Source organism: Hypanus sabinus, chromosome 9, assembly GCF_030144855.1.
Source record: "Hypanus sabinus isolate sHypSab1 chromosome 9, sHypSab1.hap1, whole genome shotgun sequence".
Taxonomy (NCBI): Eukaryota; Metazoa; Chordata; class Chondrichthyes; order Myliobatiformes; family Dasyatidae; genus Hypanus; species Hypanus sabinus.
The window spans coordinates 131,694,236-131,718,276 of record NC_082714.1 but is presented as its reverse complement, the minus strand read 5'-3'; the positions used below and the strand labels follow the sequence as shown (position 1 = coordinate 131,718,276).

At 38.9% G+C, this 24,041-nt stretch overlaps 1 protein-coding gene across 1 annotated transcript in view; it reads right to left on the bottom strand.

Annotated features, from left to right (window-relative positions):
* Window positions 1-24,041, bottom strand: part of LOC132399810 (brefeldin A-inhibited guanine nucleotide-exchange protein 2-like) — a 139,276-nt gene that overhangs the window by 55,042 nt on the left and 60,193 nt on the right. The window contains exons 12-19 of the mRNA XM_059980584.1: window positions 22,882-23,021; window positions 21,292-21,400; window positions 20,930-21,131; window positions 11,564-11,675; window positions 7,630-7,835; window positions 7,422-7,506; window positions 5,814-5,985; window positions 1,795-1,940 (exon numbers count right to left, since the gene is read on the bottom strand). Of these exons, the coding sequence (XP_059836567.1) occupies window positions 1,795-1,940; window positions 5,814-5,985; window positions 7,422-7,506; window positions 7,630-7,835; window positions 11,564-11,675; window positions 20,930-21,131; window positions 21,292-21,400; window positions 22,882-23,021 (1,172 nt within the window). The remainder of the gene's footprint in view (window positions 1-1,794; window positions 1,941-5,813; window positions 5,986-7,421; window positions 7,507-7,629; window positions 7,836-11,563; window positions 11,676-20,929; window positions 21,132-21,291; window positions 21,401-22,881; window positions 23,022-24,041) is intronic.

Below are 24,041 nucleotides of genomic sequence, written 5' to 3'. Positions count from 1 at the left end.
AAGATTTAGAAAGAAAGAAAAAGGATCCAGCATATTTGATGAATAAACCCTTCTCGGGCTTCCAGACGGGTATGGGTATCTATTGTAACCGACGTTTTGACAGACTTCGTCATCTTCACCAGGGATGATGCCTGAGCATGTCTGCTCGGGGGGTACAAAGACCCTCAACTTCCTGATTGCATGAGGACTAAACAATCAGGTTTCTGCTGTCCTATCTTGTTTTTTGCAAACGAATTCCAGTTCTTATTTCAAGCGAGACCTTCATCTTTGATAAAATCATTTTCCTCTAGTTTTATTTCAATGACTTCCTTCACCCAGGCGGTCCCAAAAGCCATTGGCATGGCACAGTAGTCTTGTGCCAAAGTCAATCCACTGACTATTGTGAATGCAATGTTCTGCTGCCGCTGATTTCTCTGGGTAACCCAAACAGATACCTGACCTGTGCTCCTTGATGCAGGCTTCCACCATATGCCCCATCTGGCTGATATTCACTACTCTCCATTCACTGGAAATTCTGTAAGTGCCAGCTGCCCAGAGTCCCAGGTCATCTTTGACCCATATAAGCTATGAACTGGGTTTCTTTATGGGTTTGTGGTTGGCATTAATCTGGTATTTCTTCAGGATCCTGGCTTTCCTTCCAGAAGTGCGGAAATATAGGGAAGACAGATGGTAATGAGTGGTTCCTCCTTGTAGTTAGGTTTCTGGGTTTTTCCGTTAGCCTCTTTAAGGACTCAATTGATTTAGACAAAAGGTGCAGAAGTAGACCATTCGGTCCCTTGAGTCTGCACCGCCATTCTGAGATCATGACTGATCATTCACTATCAATACCCAGTCCCTGCCTTGACCCTATATCCCTTGATTCCCCTATCCATCAGATATCTAACTAGCTCCTTCTTGTGGGTTTACAGGATTCTTGGTGAATGCGGAATACTGTATATCAGCCAGATGGAAACCCACATCAAGGAGCACAGGGGATGTATCCATTTGGGTTACCTGGAGAACTCAGCAGTAGCAGAACACCGCATTCGCAATGGCCATAGGATGGATGTCGACAGCACAAAACTACTGTGCCATGCCAATGGCTTTTCGGACTGCCTGGTGAAGGAAGTATTTGAAATAAAACTAGAGAAAAGAAGTTTAACAAAGATGAAGGTCTCACTCCAAGTAAGAACTGGAATCAGATTGTAAACAAGGTGGGACAGCAGAAACCTGACTGAATGAGGACTAACCAATCAGAGGGACAGACGGGGACGGGGGGGGTATATACCACCGAACTAGACATGCCCAGGCATAATCCCTGAAGATGACGACAGGGTTTGTTATTGAAACACTGGTTAAAATCAATACCTGTACCCAGCTGGATGCCCAAAAAGAGTTCATTCATCAAAATAAAGACAGCTTTCTCTAAGATTTTTCCCCAGAGGAAGAAGGCAATAATCCATCTGGGATTATTTTTGAACCATCTGGTCACAATACAGATTTTAAGTGGTTCTACCTTCAATTTTTCAGTTTTAAGATATCAGACAAAGATCTCAGCATTGTCCCTCTCTAAGATATACCCATGAACAAAAATTACCAGGCAAGGAACTTAAGGTTCAAAGAGTCATTCAGCTACTTAACAAAATACACTAAAAACACAACATATATTCTATATTGCTAGTTACAAGCTTTTCTGGAATTGCTTGTAAAACCATCAATAGTCAGTTAACACTAAGAAATTGAATCACTTTAGAGCTATTCCCAACAGTCATTTCAAAGGGGAAAAAATATTTCTACATTTGGCCCATAGCTTACTTTAAACATTGGTCTGACATGCTCAAGATGTGTTGCACTGGTAAACGGTGCCTGTGCATGGCTCACTGCTTCCATCAAGACCTTTGCTGTTTTTGCCATTTGCTCCATCTCAAGATTATACAGTAGCCTTCTCTGTTTCTCGGTACCTGCAAATACAAATTATGATAGATATCAGCACCTATTATTTTAATATCAATTAAAGTTAACCCATAAAAGACTATTACACAAGTCATTGGGTATATTTAAGGCAGAGGTTGATAGATACTTGATTAGTCAGGGTGTGAAGGGATATGGGGAAAAACACAGGAGACTGGGGCTGAGGGGGAAAATGGATCAGTAACAATGAAATGGTGGAATAGACGTGACTGGCCAAATGGCCTAATTCTACTCCTGCATCTTATGGTCTTATAAGGCATTACTCCAAATAGGGATCAACCAATAATTAACTAAAATTATTTTTTGTTATTTTAGGAACAGGAGGGGGTCAATAACTACTGGGAGTTTTTTCATAGACCACCCAATGTAACAGGGACATCGAGGAACAGATAGGGAGACATATTTTGGAAAGGTGTAATAATAATAGGGTTGTCATGGTGGGAGATTTTAATTTCCCAAATATCAATTGGCATCTCCCTAGAGTGAGGGGTGCAGATGGGGTAGAGTTTGTTAAGTGTGTTCAAGAAGGTTTCTTGACACAATATGTAGATAAGCCTACAAGAGGAGAGGCTGTACTTGATCTGGTATTGGAAAATGAACCTAGTCAGGTGTCAGATCTCTCAGTGGGAGAGCATTTGAGATAGTGATCACAACTTTATCTCCTTTACCATAGCATTGGAGAGAAATAGGAACAGACAAGTTAGGAAAGCATTTAATTGGAGTAAGGGGAAATATGAGGCTATCAGGCAGTAACTTGGAAGCAAATGGAAACAGATGTTCTCAGGGATATGTACGGAAGAAATGTGGCAAATGTTCAGGGGATATTTGCATGGAGTTCTGCAAATGTAAGTTCCAATGAGACAGGGAAAGGATGGTAGGGTTCAGGAACAGTAGTGTACAAAGGCTGGAGTTAATGTAGTCAGAAGAAAAGAAGAGCTTACGAAAGGTTCAAAAAGCTGCGTAGTGATAGAGAGCTAGAAGATTATAAGGATAGCAGGAAGGAACTCAAGAAAGAAATGAGAGCCAGAAGGGGCCATGAGGAGGCCTTGGCGGACAGGATTAAGGAAAACCCCAAGGCATTCTACAAGTATGTTAAGAGCAAGAGGATAGGACCAATCAAGTGTGACAGTGGAGAAATATGTATGGAACTGGAGGAGATAGCAGAGGTACTTAATGAGTACTTTGCTTCAGTATTCACTATGGAAAAGGATCTTGGTGATTGTAGGGATGACTTGCAACGGACCAAAAGCTTGAGCATGTAGATATTACGAAAGAGGACGTGCAGGAGCTTTTGGAAAGCATCAAGTTGGATAAGTCAGCAGGAGTGGACCAGATGTAACCCAGGCTACTGTGGGAGGCGAGGGAGGAGATTGCTGAGCCTCTGCATCATCAATGGGGACATGAGAGGTTTCGGAGGATTGAAGGGCTGCAGATGTTGTTTCATTAATCAAGAAAGGGAGTAGAGATAGCCCAGGAAATTATACACCAGTGAGTCTTACTTCAGTGGTTAGTAAGTTGATGGAGAAGATCCTGAGGTGCAGAATTTATAAATATTTAGAGAGGTATAATAGGATTAGGAATATTCAGTGTGGCTTTGTCAAAGGCAGATCATGCCTTACGAGCCTGAATGAATTTTTTGAGGATGTGACTAAACACATTGATGATGGTAGAACAGTAGATATAGTGTATATAGATTTCAGCAAGGCATTTGACAAGGTACCCCATGCAAGGCTTATGGAGAAAGTAAGGAGGCATGGAATCCAAGGGAAAATTGCTTTGTGGATCCAGAACTGGCTTGCCCACAGAAGGCAAAGAGTGGATGTATATGGGTCATATTCTGCATGGAGGTCGGTCACCGGTGGTGTGCCTCAGGGATCTGTTCTGGGACCCCTATTCTTTTGTGATTTTTATAAATGACCTGGATGAAGAAATGGAGGGAAATTAGTAAATTTGCTGATGACACAAAGGTTGGAGGTGTTGCAGATACTGTGGAAGGCTGTCAAGAGGTAACAGCGGGACATTGATAGGAAGCAAAAATGTGCTAAGAAGTGACAGATGGAGTTCAAACCGGATAAGTATGAGGTGGTTCATTTTGGCAGGTCAAATATGATGATAGAATATAGTATTAATGGTAAGACTCTTGGCAGAGTGGAGGATCAGAGGGATCTTGGGGTCCCAGTCCATAGGATACTCAAGGCTGCTGCACAGGTTGATTCGGTGGTTAAGAAAGCATACAGTACATTGGCCTTCATCAATTGTGGGATTGCGTTTAGGAGCTGAGAGGTAACGTTGCAGCTATAAAGGACCCTGGTCAGACCCCACTTGGAGTACTGTGCTCAGTTCTGGTCACCTCACTTTAGGAAGGATGTGGAAACCACAGAAAGGGTGCAGAGGAGATTTACAAGGATGTTGCCTGGATTGGGGAGCATGCCTTATGAGAATAGGTTGAATGAACTAGGTCTTTTTTCCTTGGAGCGTTGGAGGATGAGAGGTGACCTGATGGAGGTGTACACGATGATGACAGGCATTGATTGTGTGGATAGTCAGAGGCTTTTTCCCAGGACTGAAATGGCTAGCATGAGAGGGCACAGTTTTAAGGTGTTTGGAAGTAGGACAGAGATATCGGGGTAAGTTGTTTTTTTTAATTTTTTTTAAAAACAGAGAGAGTGGTGAGTGTGTGGAATGGGCTGCCAGCGACAGTGGTGGAGGCAGATACGACAGGGTCTTTTAAGGGACTCCTGGACAGGTATATGGAGCTCAGAAAAATAGAGGGTTATGGGTAACCCAAGGTAATTTCTCAGGTAAGGACATATACCGCACAGCTTTGTGAGCGAAGGGCCTGTATTGCGCTTGTAGGTTTTCTAGGTCTCTAAAATTTAAAACTCATGCTATCTGAATCCCTGCATTGAATTATGTCTGATACAAAAAGAATGGCTGCAATTTTTAGCAAACATTTGCTGTGCCAGTACAGTATTGAGTAATGGAAATGCAATGATAACTTACCTGCAGTATTACTGAATTAATCTGCAATTTTTCAATACATTTCATGTATGCAATGGGAAACATACATATTCAAGAATAACTGCAAGCAACACATACAAAATGCTGGAGGAACATAGCAGGGCAAGAGAGACATCTAAGGAAAAGAGTAGATGGTCGATGTTTTGGGCCAATCTGATGAAGGGCCTTGGCCTGAAATGTCGACTGTTTACTCTTTTCTGTAGATGCTGCTTGGCCTGCTGAGTTCCTCCAGCTTTCTGTGTGTGTTACTTGATTTCCAGCATCTGCAGATTTCCTTGTGTTCAAGAATAACAAGTTTATTTGATATTTTCCAAACCCAAAAGACAACTTTCATTTCTCCTAAGAGGTTTGTGATTATATCCATCTACGTACTGAGACTCTTGTATTTAGGGAATAATGAAAGGTAATTTATGAAGAAAAGAAATTTTATGTAATTTGAGTAACTTGATTAACACTTTATTAATGCCCAATTAATAAATGCTCACTCAAATGTAAAGATCTTCAATAGCTGAAACAACAGCAAACCTGTTTGTGTCTTATCGGTTTGTGTGGCCAATATCTTGATTTTGAAAGAACAAGGTCTTCAATTTAACAGAAAATTGGAAATGGAAAGAAATAAGTCAAGGCTTTCTCCAAGCATATGTAATACAGCATGCAAAAGAAAAAAGGGCTTCACTGAAAGCAGTTCTATTCAGAGCACATGAGTCATCATCTTAGAATCACAATCAATATTTTCCAAGTTTTATTGACAACAATATACAATTGTCTATGTGGACCAACTAAAATGTGCAATGCCACCATATTCATTAAGAGCCTCTCAAAACTACTGTAGTCTGACTCACTTGGCTTTGTGGATCTTGGTGTCATTGAAAGCTCCTTTGTTTCTTTCAGTGTAATTTTCTTCCCTGCAATCTCATCATAAATGGAAGACAAGTATTCTTCCGGCAGATCTTTGCTGTCATGGATCCCACGATTCATCTTAATGTACTGTTCTTTGGTCATTTTGTTCTTTATCTGTTCAATATATTGAATAATTTAAACCTTGTAATTGTTTTATATAACTCTTGAAAACAAGATGATTAAAAGTTACTGAAAATGTACCAAAAGCATTCATTTGTCAGTCTCTGTTTGGTTCCTGAACTCACAAGTCAGAAAGCAGTGAGCTCAAGCCCCATTCTAAAGACTTACATTATTTGTCTTTGCAGTGCAAACAGTTTGTTATTTGAGTTATGGCAAGATATCCATGCCCTGAGGTAGATCTGAAAAGTTCTGTGGAAATATTTGAAAGAAAAGTTCTTTTGTATCTATAGCATGATTTTAATTGGATCCTCAGATTTCTTTTTCCCTTTTTTTGTACTTGAAAGGTCTTGCAACAGCAAAACAAATGAAATATATTCTTAGAGAGGAATTAAGAGTCGATGTTTCAGTCCAAGACCCTTCATCAGGAATAGAAAGAAAGGGTGAAGAAGCTAGGTGAGGGGGTAAAGAATAATTAAGTTTATTCTTTATTATCCATCAATTGATATTTTTATATTCTTTGACATGACTAATTTGCAACAAGAATTGTTATATCATTAATGGCTGCTTGTATGGCATTAACAATTAGAGATGATGTCGATAGTACTGGGATGAATCGTCATCTATACGATTCTACACAAATAGAATACACTGCTCTATACAAATTTCCAAATTCTTCAAAGGAACAGAATGGAAAATTTTATTTTATGGTCATACATGCCGTTGCTGTGTGCAGAGAAGAGAAGGTCTCTCCTTCACATGTTCTATCTGCCTGTTGTCACCAGTACAAACTTCTATGCGGTGATGTGATGGGGCAATGGCAACAAGACAGGTGATGCCAACAGGCTCAATAAACTTATTAGAAAGGCTGACTGCTATAGGAGTTGAATTGGATACACTGGAGGCTGTGGTAGAACAAAGGACCCTATGGAAAATCCTGGTAATTCTGGACAATGTTTCTCAACCTCTCTATGCCACCTTGGCTGAACAGAGAAGCTCTTTTGGTAATTGACTAAAACAACTGCACTGCTCCAAAAGAATACTATGAGGCCATTCTTATGCTCAGCCATTAGGATCTATAATGAGTCAACTGGGGAAGTGATGACTCCCTCCTGTTTGATAGTTTGAAGTAACTTTTCTTTTATTATTCTTTCTTACTTCTCTTCTAGAACCATAGAACATTGCAGCACAGAAATAATATTTGTATATCTGAACACTTGTAATGCTACTGTGACACTGTAATTTCCTTTGGGATTGAAATCCATATTTGCTTGTTTGCACATAACTATCAGGGTGGGATGAGAAGACTTACAAGGTGAAATAGGGATTTGGATTCATTGTGAATACTGACGACTTTTGTTGTGTAGCCCCAAATATTCATCAATGACATTAATATAAACATTCAGATACAAATCATCTCCTGAAGTTCATACCTGAGGGCTGTGCAAATCTGTTGTCAGCATTATAATAGAGTAGGCCAGAACATATGCAGAATCAGCACTTGTAAACATTGTCTGTCTGGGTGGGGTGGGGTGGGAATGCAAAAATTGCACAACTTAATGAAATAAATGTTTAAAATTACAAAGTACAATTTAAAAGCATTACCAATCCATTTAAAAAGCATTATAATTTCTCAATTACCCTTGATTGCATTCCAAATATCTAGCTGCAAATTTCTCCATGAGTCGATCAATTTTCTGCGCTTCTCCAGGCAGACGAAATCCTTCAAGGTATATTCGAAGAGCTGACACAAAATCTTTCTCACAGAAATCAAGCTGGTCAACATAAGCATACATCACCTCTTTGTTGAACTTGTTGTTTTCTCCTAAGAATTCACCCACTTGGCTCTGTGAAAGTATGCAAGGCCATTCAGCTATGTGAAATTCAATGTATAGAAGATTGCATAAAATATATAACAGAAGACACTATATCATAAAACTGTGGAAAGTACATTTTTGAAATTTTCATTATTATTAAAATGGTGTCAACATTGGAGTTGCTCAAAATAAAGATTCAAGAACAAGGTCCTTCAGGTAATAATTGTACCATGACAATGCAATCCATAAGAGACAGACAAAGGAAGGTGGCTGAACTTGGTATTAGATCTGCAAGCATATACAGTTAGAAAGAAATCTTATTCTTCGGAAAGGAAAATGAACTAATCCCACAAGCTAACGTAAAGCTCTTTCAAAAATATCACAAACTACATTATAGACCAACAACTGGGCTCTCACATTAATCTCCACTCACTCCTAATTATACGAGAACATTTGACTGGATGAGGAATCAGTTGCTAAATCAACGTGTATCAAGGGCAGAGAATATTAGACTGAGAGCAGGTCTAGCAATCAAGATAGTCAGGGACACAGTAAAGGTAGGGTAAAGAATCACAAGGAATTGTGAAGATTTTGGAAAACTTGAGCAACACACAGAAATATTAGAGGTCAGGCAGCATCGATGGAGGGAAATAAGCAGCCAACGTTTTGGGCCAAGACCCTTCATCAAGATTGGAAAGGAAGACGGCAGATGCCAGAGTGTCCGAAGCTTGAAGCATTCTGTGTGTTGCAGGGAAAGGACTATTCGGTTAAACTGCATTTATTTCAGTACTTAAGGTTTAACAGGTCAGGTAGACAAACTTAAGAATATGAATTGGCTCTGAAGATTGGGATGTTACAGCTATAATAGAAGCATAGCTGAGAGAAGGGTAGGACTAGCAGCTCAGTATTTAAAGAAACAGGTGCTTACAGGCACGACAGAGGAAGAGCTAAATGAAGAGTGGTTGTAGACTTTCTGATAGGGGAGGATCAAACAGAATTGCTGGGAAAGGATGTTCTTAGGGAATTACTCAGTGGCATACCCAAATGGGTAGAATTTAGAAACAAGAAGGGAAGGCTTACTCTACTTACTCCGTATCATTCAGACCCCGAATAGTCAATGGGAACTTGAGGAACAGTTGTGTAGAGAAATTGCTCATAGGTTGTAAGAATAACAAGGTTATATTAGTGGGTATTTTAATTCCCCCAATATTCACTGGGCTTCCCAGAGTATTAAGGGCCAGGACAGGGTGGAATCGGTGAAATGTGTCCAGGAAAGATTCATGAATTAATATATTGAGAGTCCTATTTGGGAGGGTGCATTGATAGATCTCTCCGCAAATGTAACTAAAGTGACAATTAAAAAGGCTCTACTGAATGTTAACTCTATTCGTTTTCAGATAGTGATGGAAAACGATAAGACAGGTTAGGGTTCTGGACTGAAGCAGGGCTAACTTTAGGGCAATTAGACATGAGCCAGTAGATGTCATTTTGATGAGCCTGTTTCAAGGCAAGGTACTGACAAGTGGGAGGCTTTTATAGAGTGACAGGCAAGTATTCACGTTGCTGTTGAGTTGAAGGGTAAACCCCTGGCAAGTTTAATGAACCTTGGTTGTGATAGATATTGAGGCTCTGGTCAAGAAAAACAAGAACATTTATTGGATTGACAAGGAAAGAGGTGATTGAATCCCTTGATGACGATGAAAAGACTAAGAATGCAATTAACGAGGAAATCAGGAGAGCAAGGAAATGGTATAAATTGGATCTGGCAAATAAAGTTAAGGGAAAATCCAAAAGATTCTATAGCTACATTAAAAGTAAAAGGATAGAGAGTAGGTCCCCTTAGAGATCAACAGGTCCGTCTACATTTCAAGCCGCAGGAGATGGCTGGGATTTTTGAACAAATTTCTCTTTGGTGTTACTGAGCAGAAAATCACGGTGCTCAAGAGATAAAGAAACAAGAGGAGGTGCTTTAGAGGACATTCATGTAACCGAAGAGAAGATATTTGCAGCCTTACAGCACATCGAGGATAAATACGCAGGACCGGACCAGTGCAGCCTTGGACATTGTGGGAGATAGGAAGGAAATTATGGAGGCCTTGCAGAGATTAGATTCATTATTAGCAATCAGTAAAATTCCTAAAGACTGGAAGGTGATTCATGTTGTTGCTTTATTTAAGGGTAGCAAGACCAAGCCAGGGAACTACAGGATGGTCAGCATGACATTAGTAGTGGGAAAGTTACTGGAGAAAGTTTTAAGGGTCAAGAATTACCAGCATTTGGATGAACAGTCTGATTAGGAAGAGTCAACATGGTTTTTTGTGTGCAAAGTTGTGTTTACAAATTAGAGTTCTTTGAAGAAGTAATCACAGAGGACAGTGGAGATTATCTATCAGGATCCCAGCAAGACCTTCAACAATGTCCTGGATGTAGGCTGGTCAAGAAGGTTAGGTCCCATAGAGCTAGTTAAGTGGATTCAAAATTGACTCAATGGTGATTGAACGGTTTTTCATAAAATTCAACCAGTGACTTATGGTGTGTTGCAGGGGTCGGTGGTAAGACCCACGTTATTCATTATTTATTTAAATGATTTGGATCCGAAGGCACAAGGCTTGATCATCAAGTATGCAGTTGACATAAAATTAAGTGATGTTGTTAATAGTTTATGGGGATCTTGATCAGTCAAAAAAGTGGCCCAAGGAATGACAAATGCATTTCAATCCAAGTAATTATAATGTAATGAATTTTGGAAAATCAAAATTGCACAGAACGAATTATGAATGGTAGGGCACAAGGGATTAATAATGGAGAACAAGTACACAATTGAAAGAAGTGTCCTAGGTATACAGGGTGGTGAAAAAGACATTTAACATTTTGGCCTTCTTTAGTCAGGGCTTATGAGTTAGGACATTATGTTCCAGTTGTCTAAGTCATTGGTGATGCCACTCTTGGAATACACAGTTTTGGTCACTCTGTTATTGGAAAAATGTGGTTAAATTGGAAACAGTACAGAAAAGATTCACAAGGATGTTGCCAGGACTGGAGGGACTGAGTTGAAAGGGAGAGATTTACCAGGCTAGGTCGTTAATCCTTAATGTAGAACATGGAATGAGAGAAGACCTTATAAAAATATTCAACATTATGAGAGGCATGGATAAGGTGGACTGTCAAAGTTTCTTTCTCCCCAGGGTAGAAGAGTCCAAAACTAGTGGGCATAGATTTAGGGTAAGAGGGGAGAAATTTAAAAGGGGCCTGAAGGGCAACTTTTTCCACATAAAGGGTGGTGAATGCATGGAAGTCAGATACTGAAGAATGGTTGAGGCAGGTACAACACTATCATTTAAGAAGTGTTTGGCTAGGTACTTGGAGGAATAAGACAGAGGGATATGGGCTAAATACAGGAAACTGGGATTAGTTGGATGGACACTGTGGTTGGAAAGGACTCAATGAGTTGAAGGGTCTGTATCTGTGCTGTATTACTCAATGAATAGTGTTTCAATATCTTTTTCAGATGGTATTTTAGATTCATTTGGAATGAAAAGGAATAGGAACCCAAGATTTCTAGTGAGGAAAAGTACCTGTGACTCATGCTTAACAGACTGTTAAGAACAACTGACGGTTAAGAAATGCAAACACTATAAAATTGTTGATAAAGGAAGCCTGTACTCTTCTTTAGGACACTGGCCAAAATGTTTTCATCAAAAATAATTTGTTGCAATGAAAACATAATTTATAGCTAATTTATCTTAAGCACATCTCACCGTATCTAATCTTTCTTCCCGTAGAAGAAACTGTGCAATGTCTTCAGCTGTTGTAGCTAACATTCCTTGTTCCTGCAAGTACAGTATACCTCTCTTTGGTTTCCTGTTGAATCTAAAGATGAGATTTAAATTATGACTATTTTTACAGTTGACTTAACTCTATATTTTGCATTGCTCTCATTCCAATAATAAGGAAACAAATCTCAACACTTAGTTCAAGTTACAAATCAGTTCTTCACATGGTACAACTCAACAATTTACAAAAGTTGGCACCAATCAATTCTTCTGCATAAAATAGTACAAAAGACATTATATATAAACTTTCAAAATTTGGCTCCAGTAAGGTTGAGATTATGTTTGGCAAACAATTTGGTATGCAATGTAGGGCAACAGAATAGTTTGATTCGTGTGTATAAACCTTAAATTCCAATCAAGGGATACTCAGTTCATTATTGCTGTTTCAAGCTTAATCTGGAGCTGAGGAGAAAGCAGATGGGATGGAGTTTACAATGTAACGTGAGACTCAACATAAACTACTTCCTTACACTTCAGTGACTGGTTGATACTTTGAAGTTGTATCACCAGCTAACTTCTGTCCTATGGGAATTGTTGATAAATGTCAAAGGTTCCAACACATTGAAGGTTAATTTCAGGATAATTGCCAGAACTATTTACTACTAAAATGCTGGGACAAAACTATGTTTTGCTCAAATACACACACACAAATACATATATTTCAGGTAGAAGCCATGTCAAACCTACCTGAAAAAAGGGAAGAAAGCCCAAGAAAGTGAGCCAAAAAAAAAATCAGAATAAGTGGGAAGGTAAATGGTATGGCATGCCAGTTGAGGGATTCTAGTAAGAACTTGAGTGAATATGGCAAAAGAGCAAATAAACAGGAAAATAAGAATCAAGAAACCCTAATGCAAGTGTTAATTACATATATAAGTACGAAAAGAGTGATAGTAGAAGAGGTGCCTTCAATGAGGGAAAGGAGGCAGTAAAGCTGGAATACTAATCTGGAGACAAACTGTCAAATGATATCTCATAAACTGATACCCATGGTTTTCTTGACTATACCTCCTCCCACCCTGTCTCCTGTAAAAATGCCATTCCATTTTCTCATTTCCTTTGTCTTTGCCACATCTGTTACCAGGATGAGGCTTTCTTTTCCAGGACATCAGAAAAGTCCTCCTCCTTCAAAGTTCAAAGTAAATATAGGGAACACAATAGAATCAATGAAAGACTGCACCCAACAGGACGGACAATCAAGGTGCACAAGACAACAAACTGCAAAGACACAGAAAGAAATAAAAGCTAGCATAAATAACAGGAACGTGAGATGAAAAGTCCTGGAAAGTGAGTCTATAGGTTGTGAGAACAGTTCAGAGATGGGATGAGTGAAGTTAAATGAAGTTATTCCCTCTTGTTCAAGAGCCTGATGGTGTGGTCTGAGGCTCCTGTACAACCTGATAGTAGCAGTGAGAAGGGAGCAGGGCCTGAATAGTGGGGGATCTTGACAATGGATGCTGCTTTCCTGCGACAGTGCTCCATATAGATGTGCTCAATGGTGTGGAGGGCTTTACCTGTGATGGACTGGGCTGTATACACTACTTTTAATCAGCTTTTCTGTTTAAGGGCATCGGTGTTTTCATACTAGGCAGTGATGCAGACAGTCAATATATTCTCCACAACACATCAACAAAAGTTTGTCAAAGTTTTAGATGGCATGCCAAATCCTTGCAAACTTCGAAGAAAGGTAGAGGCACTTGTATGCTGAGCCCAGGACAGGTCCTCTGAAATGATAACATTGAGGAATTTAAATTTGTTGACACTCTCCTCCTCTGATCTCTCGATGGCTCATGAATTCCAGTTTCCTCCCCCTGAAGTCAATAATCAGCTCCTTGGTCTTGCTGACACTGAGTGAGAGGTCGTCGTTGTGTCATCACTCAGCTTTTCAATCTCTTTCCTATATGCTGATCCTAGATGCTATTCCTTACCATATTCAAAGAACAGGGTGTCTATTCCTCCACTGCTGATACTGACATCACCTGCACCTCCTCCATTTACCAGACATCTTCACTTACCCTATCTTCCCACAGCCTTAACAGGGATAGAGTTCCTCTCGTCCTCACCCACCACCTCATGAACTTCTGCATTCAACACATCACTCTCTGTAACTTCTGCCAATGTGACCCTACCACCAAACACATTTTTGCACCCCCCACCCCATATTCTGCTTTCTCCATGATTTGTCATTTGTCCCTCCTCACTAATTTCCCTCCTCGCACTTATTCCTAGAAATGGAAGAAGCACAGCATCTCCTCTGTCACTTCCATTCAGGGCCCCAAACAGATCTAAGTGAGGCAACACTTTACCTATGAATCAATTGGGGTCATCAGCTATATCCGTTGCTCCCAATGCAGCCTTCTCTACATTGATGAGACCCAATGCAGGTTGGAGGGAACGCTTGTCAAGAAACTTTGCCCCATCTGCATAAAACGGAATTTCCCAGTGGCCAACCATTTTAATTCCAATCCTCATTTTCATACATCGATCCATGGCCTCCTCTTCTGGCACAATGAGGCCAATCTCAGGTTGGAGTAGTAACACTTCATATTCCATCTGGGTAGCCTCCAATCTGATGGGATGAACACTGATTTCTTTAACTTCCAGTATTTTCTCTCCTCTCTTTTTTTCTGTTCCCCATTCTGACATCCCCCTTTCACCTTCTCTTTTCCAAATGTGCTTATCACCTCCCTCAGGTGCACCTCCTCCTTCCCTTTCTCCCATAGTCTACTCTCCCCATCAGATTTCTTCTTCTCTAGCCCCTTTACCTTATTTACCCATCACCTGTTTCTTCTTTTATCAGCCCTCACCCACTCAGCTGACTTCACCCATCACCCTCTAGCTTGCCCTCCCCTTCCGCTCATCATCTTATTCTGGCATTTTCCCCCTTTCCTTTCTAGACCTGATGAAGGGTCTCAGCCCAAGACGTCAATTGTTTATTTATTTCCATAGATTCTGCCCGACTTCAGTTGAGTTCCTCCAGTATCTTGTGAGAGCTGTTCAAGCTTTCTAGCAACAGCAGAACCTCTTGTGTTTAAGTTATTAGAGATTATAGTTTTTCCAATAATAATGTGGTTATTATCTAGATTATCAAGCAATAATCTAGTTTGAATGTGACACATTAAAGTTAAATACAACTTTATGGAAAGGTTTGTTGTAAACTTCTAATTCTCATAAGCTATGGGGGGGGGGGTAGCATTGGACTAAAAGATGGCAAATGTAACACTTCTGTCAAAAACAATGCAACTGTAGAGCAGAACAGCTTAACCTTCACTGTGAGGAAGTTTTTAAGAAACCGTAATCAGGGAAATAATACATATTAGTTAATGCTTGGAAAAATTTGAGTTAGGGTGACCAAACATACTCACACAGGTTAAAAGCAAGTACTATTTGATTATGTAAACAAAATTTCTTGTTGAGGTAACAAAGTTGATGAAGCAACTATTAGAACATAAAACTAATAATTTGGAGTATATTCAGAAGGCACATAAGTCATACACAAAAGAATAATTAGCTAAATTGAAAATGAAGAGTGAGTACCAGCAACAATAGGACATTGGCTACAAGGCACGAACTGCTTAATGATAGAAACGCTGCTTCTTGATAAATGTTAATAAGTGACAAGGGTCTGCAGTGCTAAATTCCCAAGTCTGCAACTCAAAAAGTGGCACACAGCAAGGAGTGAAGTAGCCTGCAAGATGACATAGGTTGGCAGGTTAAGTGTGTACAATTATGATAAATGATGCCCAATACAAGTGAGTGCAATGTTCTATGTGAAGGCACAAAGAGCAAGGGAAAATTTAAAGTAATTAGCACTGTTCTCAGTGGTGCAGAAGAACTAAAGGACTAGGTGTGCCTGTACATAAAGTCTGAGAATTGTCAAAGCATGCTAAAAAAGAAAAGTAGATAGTAAAATATATGGCACACTGGCAAAGAGCAAACCACTAGAAGTCATAAAAATCATGAAACAAAACACTGGTTAGACTACAGCTTAGGTATTGCTTTGAAATTTGATCACCAAAGCAGGAAGGTCAAAGAAAGGGTACTCAAAAGATTAGGCAGAATGATTAAGGGCATGAGATATCTCAGCAGTATGTTCTCTTGTAAGTAAGCAAGGTTGAGAGGTGACTTGATACAAATTCATCATTGGAAAGAAACTGTATACTGCAGGTAGCTATTTCCAAAATCTGTTAATTCAAGGACCAGTAAAAAAGAAAACTTTACGGAAATGATACAAAGGGAATGTGAAATTTAAAAGAAATAAACTTACTTTAACTTAAGAGTTTAGAGAAAGGATCTGGAATTCACAGGCTTTACATGGAAACAAAATAATTACATGCCTTCAGAGAGATTTACAAGTCTTATACCTGCAGTGGGCAGGCTGACACAAGTCAAAAGGTTGTACACAGTAAACTTGAATCACTGTAGTTCAGAGAGGGAGAGGGGAGAGAGTATTTGCTCTTGTGGAATGATCTGGAACTAGATATTTGGGAGAGGATGGAGGAAAAAACATCAATTTAGAAATCATAGATTACCCTTTTAAGACAGTTTGATTTTTTTTCTTTCAGGCGATCAAGATATGAAACCCTTTCTGAATGGCTTTTGAAAGAAGGGTTTTTCAGCATTTTACAACAGAAATAAATTAGGATTTCTCCTTAATCTTAAAAGAAAATATTTTCCCTAATCTGACAGAGATTTCAGAATTAGTCAGAATCAGGCTTAATATCACTGGAAAAATCATGAAATTAGTTAACTTAGTGGCAACAATATGATAATATACAAAGAAATAAGTAAATCAATTACAGTATATAAGAGAGGGCTGGGGGGGGGGGGAACACAAACTGTATTCAGACAGAAATCAGTCAAGCAATCTGCAAACACTAATTAGACTAAGACTTACACCATGAATAGCTGGGTCTCAGGGAGGTTTAAGAACAGAGAGACGTCTGTGTACAAGTACACTGATCATTCATTATGGTAACACAGGTTAATAAAGTTTCTAGGAAGACGTATGGTACACTGATCTTCATCAGTAGGAACTTTGGATAAAACAGGAAGGTTATGCTCCAATTTTCTAAAACCTTGGTCGGACCTCAGCTGGAGTACTATATGCAGTTCTGGTGACCAATGTGGACAAAGGATGTGAGACTGCAGAGAGGATTCACTGGGATGTTGACCGGGCTGGGGTAGTACAGTTAAGAGGAAGGACTGGAGAGGACAAATGTTTTCTCCCTGTACAAGAGGGTGGATGGGCAAAGGGGGGCTATTAAACTAGGAGAGGATACGTGGAAGTAGTAAAGGGCTGAAGAAATAGGAATCTAATTGCAGAGGACCACGGAAGAAAGGGAAGGAGAAAGCAAAACAAAGGGAGGTGATGGGCAGGTGAGGCAAAGAGAAGTTCAAGTTCAGGTTCAGTTTATTGTCATTCAACTGCTCACACACATTCCACCAAACGAAACAATGTTCCTCCGGACCATGGCACACATGCAGTAACTCACACACATAGCATGAAGTAATATTACCATAAATAAATTAACAAATCATAATAAACACTAGAAATAGTATAACAACAATAATGAAGTGCATATATGATACAAGTTAAAAAGTAAACAGTATAATGCTACTGGCACTTAATACATGATGAGACCACATGGTAGTACTCATATAGGGTGGCAGGGAGGTCAGTGGTCTTATGGCCTGGGAAGATGCCTCCCATCTTAATAGTTTTGTCCTAATGCTACAGTATTTCTTGTCTGATGTTAGGGGGTTAAAGAGATCACTGGATGACTAGGAGGGATCATTGACAATGTTACAGACCCTGGATACGAATGGGTGAAAGACAGACCACAATGATCCTCTCAGCAGTCTTTGCAATCTTTTGTAGGGACTTGAGGTCAGATGCCTTATAATTCCTGTAGAGTTGTTTCTGCCAATGTGGATTGACTGGCCTTTCAGTCAAGAAGTCCAATATCCAGTTACAGAGAGAGGTGCTGATCAGCTTCTGAGGGGCAATTGCATTGAACGCCAAGCTGAAGTCAATGGGCACCATCTTGGCATATAAGCCACCATTTTACAGGCCGGACAGGACGGAGTCCATGGCATCATCAATGGATCAATTTGAGCAATAAGTGAACTGGAAAGGCTCCGAAGTAGTAGGAATATGAGATTTAACGCAATCCAAACCAGCTGCTCAAAGCGCTTCATTATTGTTGAGGTCAGTGTCACTGGACCTCAACAGTAGTCAATAAGGCAGGTACCTGTCACCCTCTTGGGAACTGGGATGATAGTGGCAATTGTGAAGCCTGACAGGACAATGGACTGATCCAGAGAGATTTTGAAGATGTCTTTTAGAACCTGAGTTAACTGCACTGCACAGTTACTCAACACCCTACCAAGTCTGGCCTGGGTCTTCCTCACATCAGCTGCAGCCAGATAGAGTGCCTGCTTTTTGGGAAGAAGGAGGGGGTTGAAATTACCAGAAGCTAGAGAAATCAACGTTCATGCCATTAGACTGAAGGTTGCCCAGACAAAATTATCAGGTGTTGCTTCTCCAACTCGAGTTTGGCCTCATCACGGCAGTAGAGGTGACCATGTTAGAATGGGATGTGATATTGGAATCTGTAGCCACTGGGAGATCCTGCCTTTTGTGGCAAACAGAGCTAAGTTGCTCAACAATTTCATTGTTAAAGTTGACAATTGCATTCCCAAAATTGATTCAAAAGACTGGTTTAGAATGAGCTTGGGAAAACACTTAGCGTTAATTAAATATAAAAAGGTCAATTTTATTTTACCAGAAGGTAGTACCTTGAAAATAAAGTCACAGAAAATAGATAACTGAAATACAGATCGAAGCTAACTCAGTGAAATTTTCCCATAAAGGCAGATGGGGATCTCATATCTTCAAGGGCAAGATGACAAACATGGCTCTCCACCAATATTATCATAAGGAATAGTAACTCAGCCTTATTTTTATAGGCTGATCATAGTATCAGCTTCATTAAAGAAAACTGCATTCAAAAGGAGTCAGCCAGGCAGTTAACCTAAAACTAATTTACATAACCCCTTTCAGAAACGTAAAGATGTTTGGGATCATATTTCTCTTAGAACTTTGGTAATTGGCATATTATTGTCACAGGTATTGAGATACAGTGAAAAACCTTTATTTGCATGTCACCTAAATAGATCATTCAATACCGTATGCAAGTAAATCATTGTGGAACAAAAATAAATTAAAAAATACAATTTTCTTTCCACATCATTTCTCCTTGATCTTTACTGAGAACAATATCCCACATGCTAAAGAAATGAAAATAATCATTAGTGAGGCCATGTATCATATGATTATGAGGGAGGGTATTTGTAACCTTGAAATGCATTAAGGTAGGCAAATCCCCAGGACTTGACCTCAGTCCTTATGGGAGGCCAAGGAAGATATCCCACAGGCCCTTACAGAGATATTTGCTTCATTATTAGTCAAAGTTCAAGAAGATAGGAGGGTGGCTAATGTTACTCCATTGGTCAAGGATAGCAAGGACAAGCTATGGAACTACAAGCTGGGTGATCCTGCCCTCAGTTGTAGGAAGATCAACGGAGGGAATTCTGAAGCACAAGAGCTATTATAATTCAGATAGTTAAGGCTTGATCAGGAATTTGCACATGGGAGGTCATGTCTGGCAAACCTTTTGGAATTGTCTGAAAAGGTGACTAAGGGTATAGATGAAGGTAGAGCAGTGGACGTTGTCCATATGCACTTTAGTGAGGCCTTTGACAAAGTCCTCCATGGCAAGCTGATTTAGAAGTTAAGGTCGGATGGGATTCAAGCAGAATTAGCAAAGTAGATTCGGAATTGACTCAAAGATAGAAGGCAGAGGATGATGGTTAAAGGTCGATTCTCTGACTGGAGGCACAAGTAGTGGGGTGCCTCAGCGGTCAAGACTGGGATTTGTTATTCATTATTTATGTAAATGATTTGGATATGAATGCACCGCTTAATTAGCATGCTTGCTTATGAAACAAAATTAGGGGAATCTTGTTGATATGAAGTGGTTTACAATGAATTACAAAGAAATCTTGATAAAATAGGAAGATGAGCTGAGGAATGACAAATGAATTTCAACTTGAAAAAGTGCAAGGTGATCCATTCTGAACATTCACAGTAGGGAAGGACTTGACAGTGAAAGGCAATGCACGATTAAGTGCTGCTAAGAGGGAATACAAGTGCACAGTTGGCTGAAAAGTAGACAAGGTGGTGAAAGACTTCATTAGTCATGGCATTGAGTCTGGGAGTAGTGACATTATGTTGCAGTTATACAAGTCACTGGTGGGGCTGCACTTGGAGTATTGTGTATGTCTTTTGAAATTAACTTCCATGCAGCAAGAGAGACTTGACAGGCTGTCAGTCAGGCACTAATTTCAAGAGTGCCAAATTAACAGAGTCATTTAGAAAACAAAACTTTAAGTACAACAGTTCAGGAAGTCAGGTTTCTGGTTCTCCATTTTTAATTCATTCAAATTTCTTTTATGAATTATTTCCACTAAATGACAAAAATGTTTGCTCAAAACTAAAGCACAACTTCAAATTTTCAAGTTCAGTTTTACTTGTGTCTTCATCTAAGCTAATTTGCAAATCAAAGTCAAATTCCTGTAAACCAATGTAAATAAGGCATCTTTTTAAAATGCTTTTAATAAAAGTTGTCAGTGAGAATCAAAAGTCCTTAAATTACTAGAAGTTACTGCCAGCAATGTTATTCTACGGGTCTTGAAATTTCATGAACTTGTGTTAAAGTGTGTATACTTGTGTGGATTGCATAAAGTTAGGTTTACACTTTTGTCAAATGTTGACGTACATATGACAAATAAAGCTGATCTTTGTCTAATCATCTTTGTCGATGAACAGTAGTTTGATGCTTTCTGTGCACAAAGAGAGAATTGACAGACTGAAAAGGTGCATTTCTGGCCTCTATTGTTCAGTTACATTTTAATATTTGGCTTATGGCACAGTTTAATGTGATTTGCAGGATAATTCAGTTCTCAGGAGACATGCAAGTTACTGCTTGCCATTGATACTTTCATTAACTTCAAGGTTGTGGTAAGACCCAGCATTGTTCTGTTGTTATGCCAAACTGCTCTCATTTTGCCCAATGCTCTGAACAATAGCATCCAATTAGTTACTCCGATTCCTTGTAATTAAATTTTATAGTGGCTGCTGGCAAAATAATGGACATTGGCTCCATTTAATATTACATAGAACTGTGCATAAGAAATATTCTATTGATATCACTATATTTGATAACTCACAAATCTATTCCTTGTTCTATAATGTCCTTCTGTTGCTTCAGGACTTCATATTGTTCAGGATCATCTGTTGCTGATGTCTGAGTGCTAAGACTCCCAACACCAGACGATACTGTCGAATCGAAGGAATTTGTACTACCTCGTCTACGTGCTGCCTCTGCACGCTTACTTTCACTGTTATCTTGCTCAGATGGCTTCTCTTGGCCTGCACATTTAATTAAAAAGATATTTTAGCTAACAGCTTCAACTTAAAAATTGTAAACATAACTTAAAAATTGATAATTCAATATTTCATTAAGGTACCATTTTAAACTTTACATTGTAGAAAGTAAATAATTCAATATTCATGCATTTTAGAAGCTTACCAAGATTGGACTGTAGGTTTGGATTTATATACAAATCTTTACTCCATTCAACCATGCATTTTAGAATGGAAACCAAGCATTCTAATCCTTTCTTTCTAAGACTCAACTCCTAAAGGATAGATAAAAATCATTTGTTCAGTTCGATAGATAAGTTAATTCAAATCATGAATGGAAGCTCTAAGAAAACACTGAAACATGAATCAAGTTCTGCTTATTTTAATATTAGGTCATATTCGGAACAACGTTCAAAATATTGAATGATTTACATTTAGTTTTACACTTCAACTTATAATTGCAATATCAATGGACAACATACATTCTGCCTGTGGCTCCAAGAAAAATAAATCTCAAGATACAACTTGTTACTGAAAACAACATTTACACAGAAGTAGCAAACTCAACTATGTACTTACTTAACATTTGGCATGAATATAATAACTCTAAATAAATGAAAAGGTCTCCCCATCTTAAGTACCTCTAAAGCACAATGGGAAGAGCAAATGAAAGTGATAACCAGTGACATTTGGGAAACTAGTGAATTTATGGTCTCTCAGAAAATAAAAATCAGATCCTTCTGACCACAACTTGCCAACGAGTTCTCATCAATGTATCTAATTGCCTATTTTGGATGCAGAATACCTGCTTACTCAGTAACAAGGTCAAGGTCCAAATGGAATACCTCATTCTGTATATTGTGCAGACACCTTCTGTAACAAGCTTTGACTGAAGGCAAAGCGACAGTGAAGCTTGCCCCAGTAAAACCTACAAGGCTTTTGAACAAACTGACATTCAGAGATGCTTAAAACCTCTAATTAAAACCCAAACAAAAGCATACACAAATATTTTTAAAAATAGCACTAAAATAAGTTGCAAAATTTGGACATTAATATTAATTGCCTCTCTTTCCACACCCAATTTAATCCATAACCATGAAACCCCCAGTAAAATCAATAGGATGGTAAAGGCAACGTGACAAGGTCTGATTTAATGATTTCACAGCATTACACATTCTATGTGCAGTCCAACAATGCAGTATAGTAATGGATACAGCATCATCCATTACACCCAAAGTTTCAGACTCAACATTTCACAGTGTGTACATGGAAGCTTTGGACTCCTGCAAAATTTAATGGCTAAAAGTTGTACTTCCGATTATAACTTTTTTGAAGAAAGAGCAAAATGCACACAGATATTTCTCTGTTAGAGAGCAAGATGAACCTAACAGTCTATTAAAAATAGCCTTTCACTTTCTGTCAAGTGAAAATTAAAAAGACAAAATTGCTGTCTTTCACATTTTGTAGTTGAACTCATATTTTAATCTAACTTTATTTATAATTGCTTATTATTTATAATTGTTCAATGTTACTGTTTTCTGTTACGTTACACCATAACTACACGGTAAATTCCTAATATATTTAAATATATATGGCAAATTCAGTTGATCTTTGATCCGTGTTTATGCATAATAATTAACTAAACCAGACAAGAATGTATTCTTCCTGGTAGAATTAATTTGCCCTGAACATTTGTGGTTGTTGGATTGGATTATGCCATTTTTATAAATATGACAATAGTTTAAAGTCAGTTTACCTGCAGAGGTGTCATCCCCAATTCATGACCACTTCGCCCCTGAGCAATTTTTGACAAGTCATTTACAAGGCGCTCAAATATGTTTGCAGCATTCAAATCGCAATCATAGTTCACATATATATCAACAACACATTGAGCATCTGTAATATGAAAACATCAGAATTAACTCTTTATTTTTCCTCAGATGCCATCATTTCCCCATGTTGTGCTTTTTTTTTTAAGCCCAAACACAAACCTGCCATTAACTTGTCCAGAAATACATTTTTCATTTAAACAATCCAGATCTCTATATTCAATAATGAATACTGATATTCAGACTCAAGGATCAGATATTTTATATCCTGTGATGCAATAATTATGAGGTATACCACACATAAAGTGGCAACTGATACTGAATTGCATTGAATTGGCTTTAGTTCTTACATCCTTCTCATACGAGTAAAAATCTTTACGTTACATCTCCATCTAAATGTGCAATCATAGTAATTTATAATAAATAGAACAGTCAATGTAATATAGAAATGCACTCACATCAGCATGAGTTAATCAGTCTGATGGTCTGGTGGAAGAAGCTGTCCTGGAGCCTGTTGCTCCTGGCTTTTATGCTGTGGTACTGCTTCCCAGATGGTAGCAGCTGGAATAGATCGTGGTTGGGATAGCTTGTGTCCCCAATGAACCTACGGGCTCTTTTTACACACCTGTCTTTGGAAATGTCCTGAGTCATGGGAAGTTCACAACTACAGATGCACTGGTACAGTTCCCATACCAGGCAGTGATGTCGCCAGAAAGTATACTCTCAATTGTGCCCCTATAAAAAGTTCTTAGGATTTGGGGACCCATACCAAACTTCCTCAACCGTCTGAGGTGAAAGAGGCGGTGTTGTGCCCTTTTCACCACACAGCTGGTGTGTACAGACCATGAGGTCCTCGGTGATGTGGATGCCAAGGAACTTGAAGCCGTTTACCCTCTCAATGCCAGATCCATTGAGGTCAATAGGGGTTAGCCGGTTTCCATTCCTCCTGTAATCTACAACCATCTCCTTTGTTTTTGCGACATTGAGAGAGATTTGGATTTATAAACAAGGCATTGGATTTGGAGCTTGCTTTTTTTTTTAAACATATACACAGTTTAAAAAATAAAAGTGGCCTATTAGTGTATAA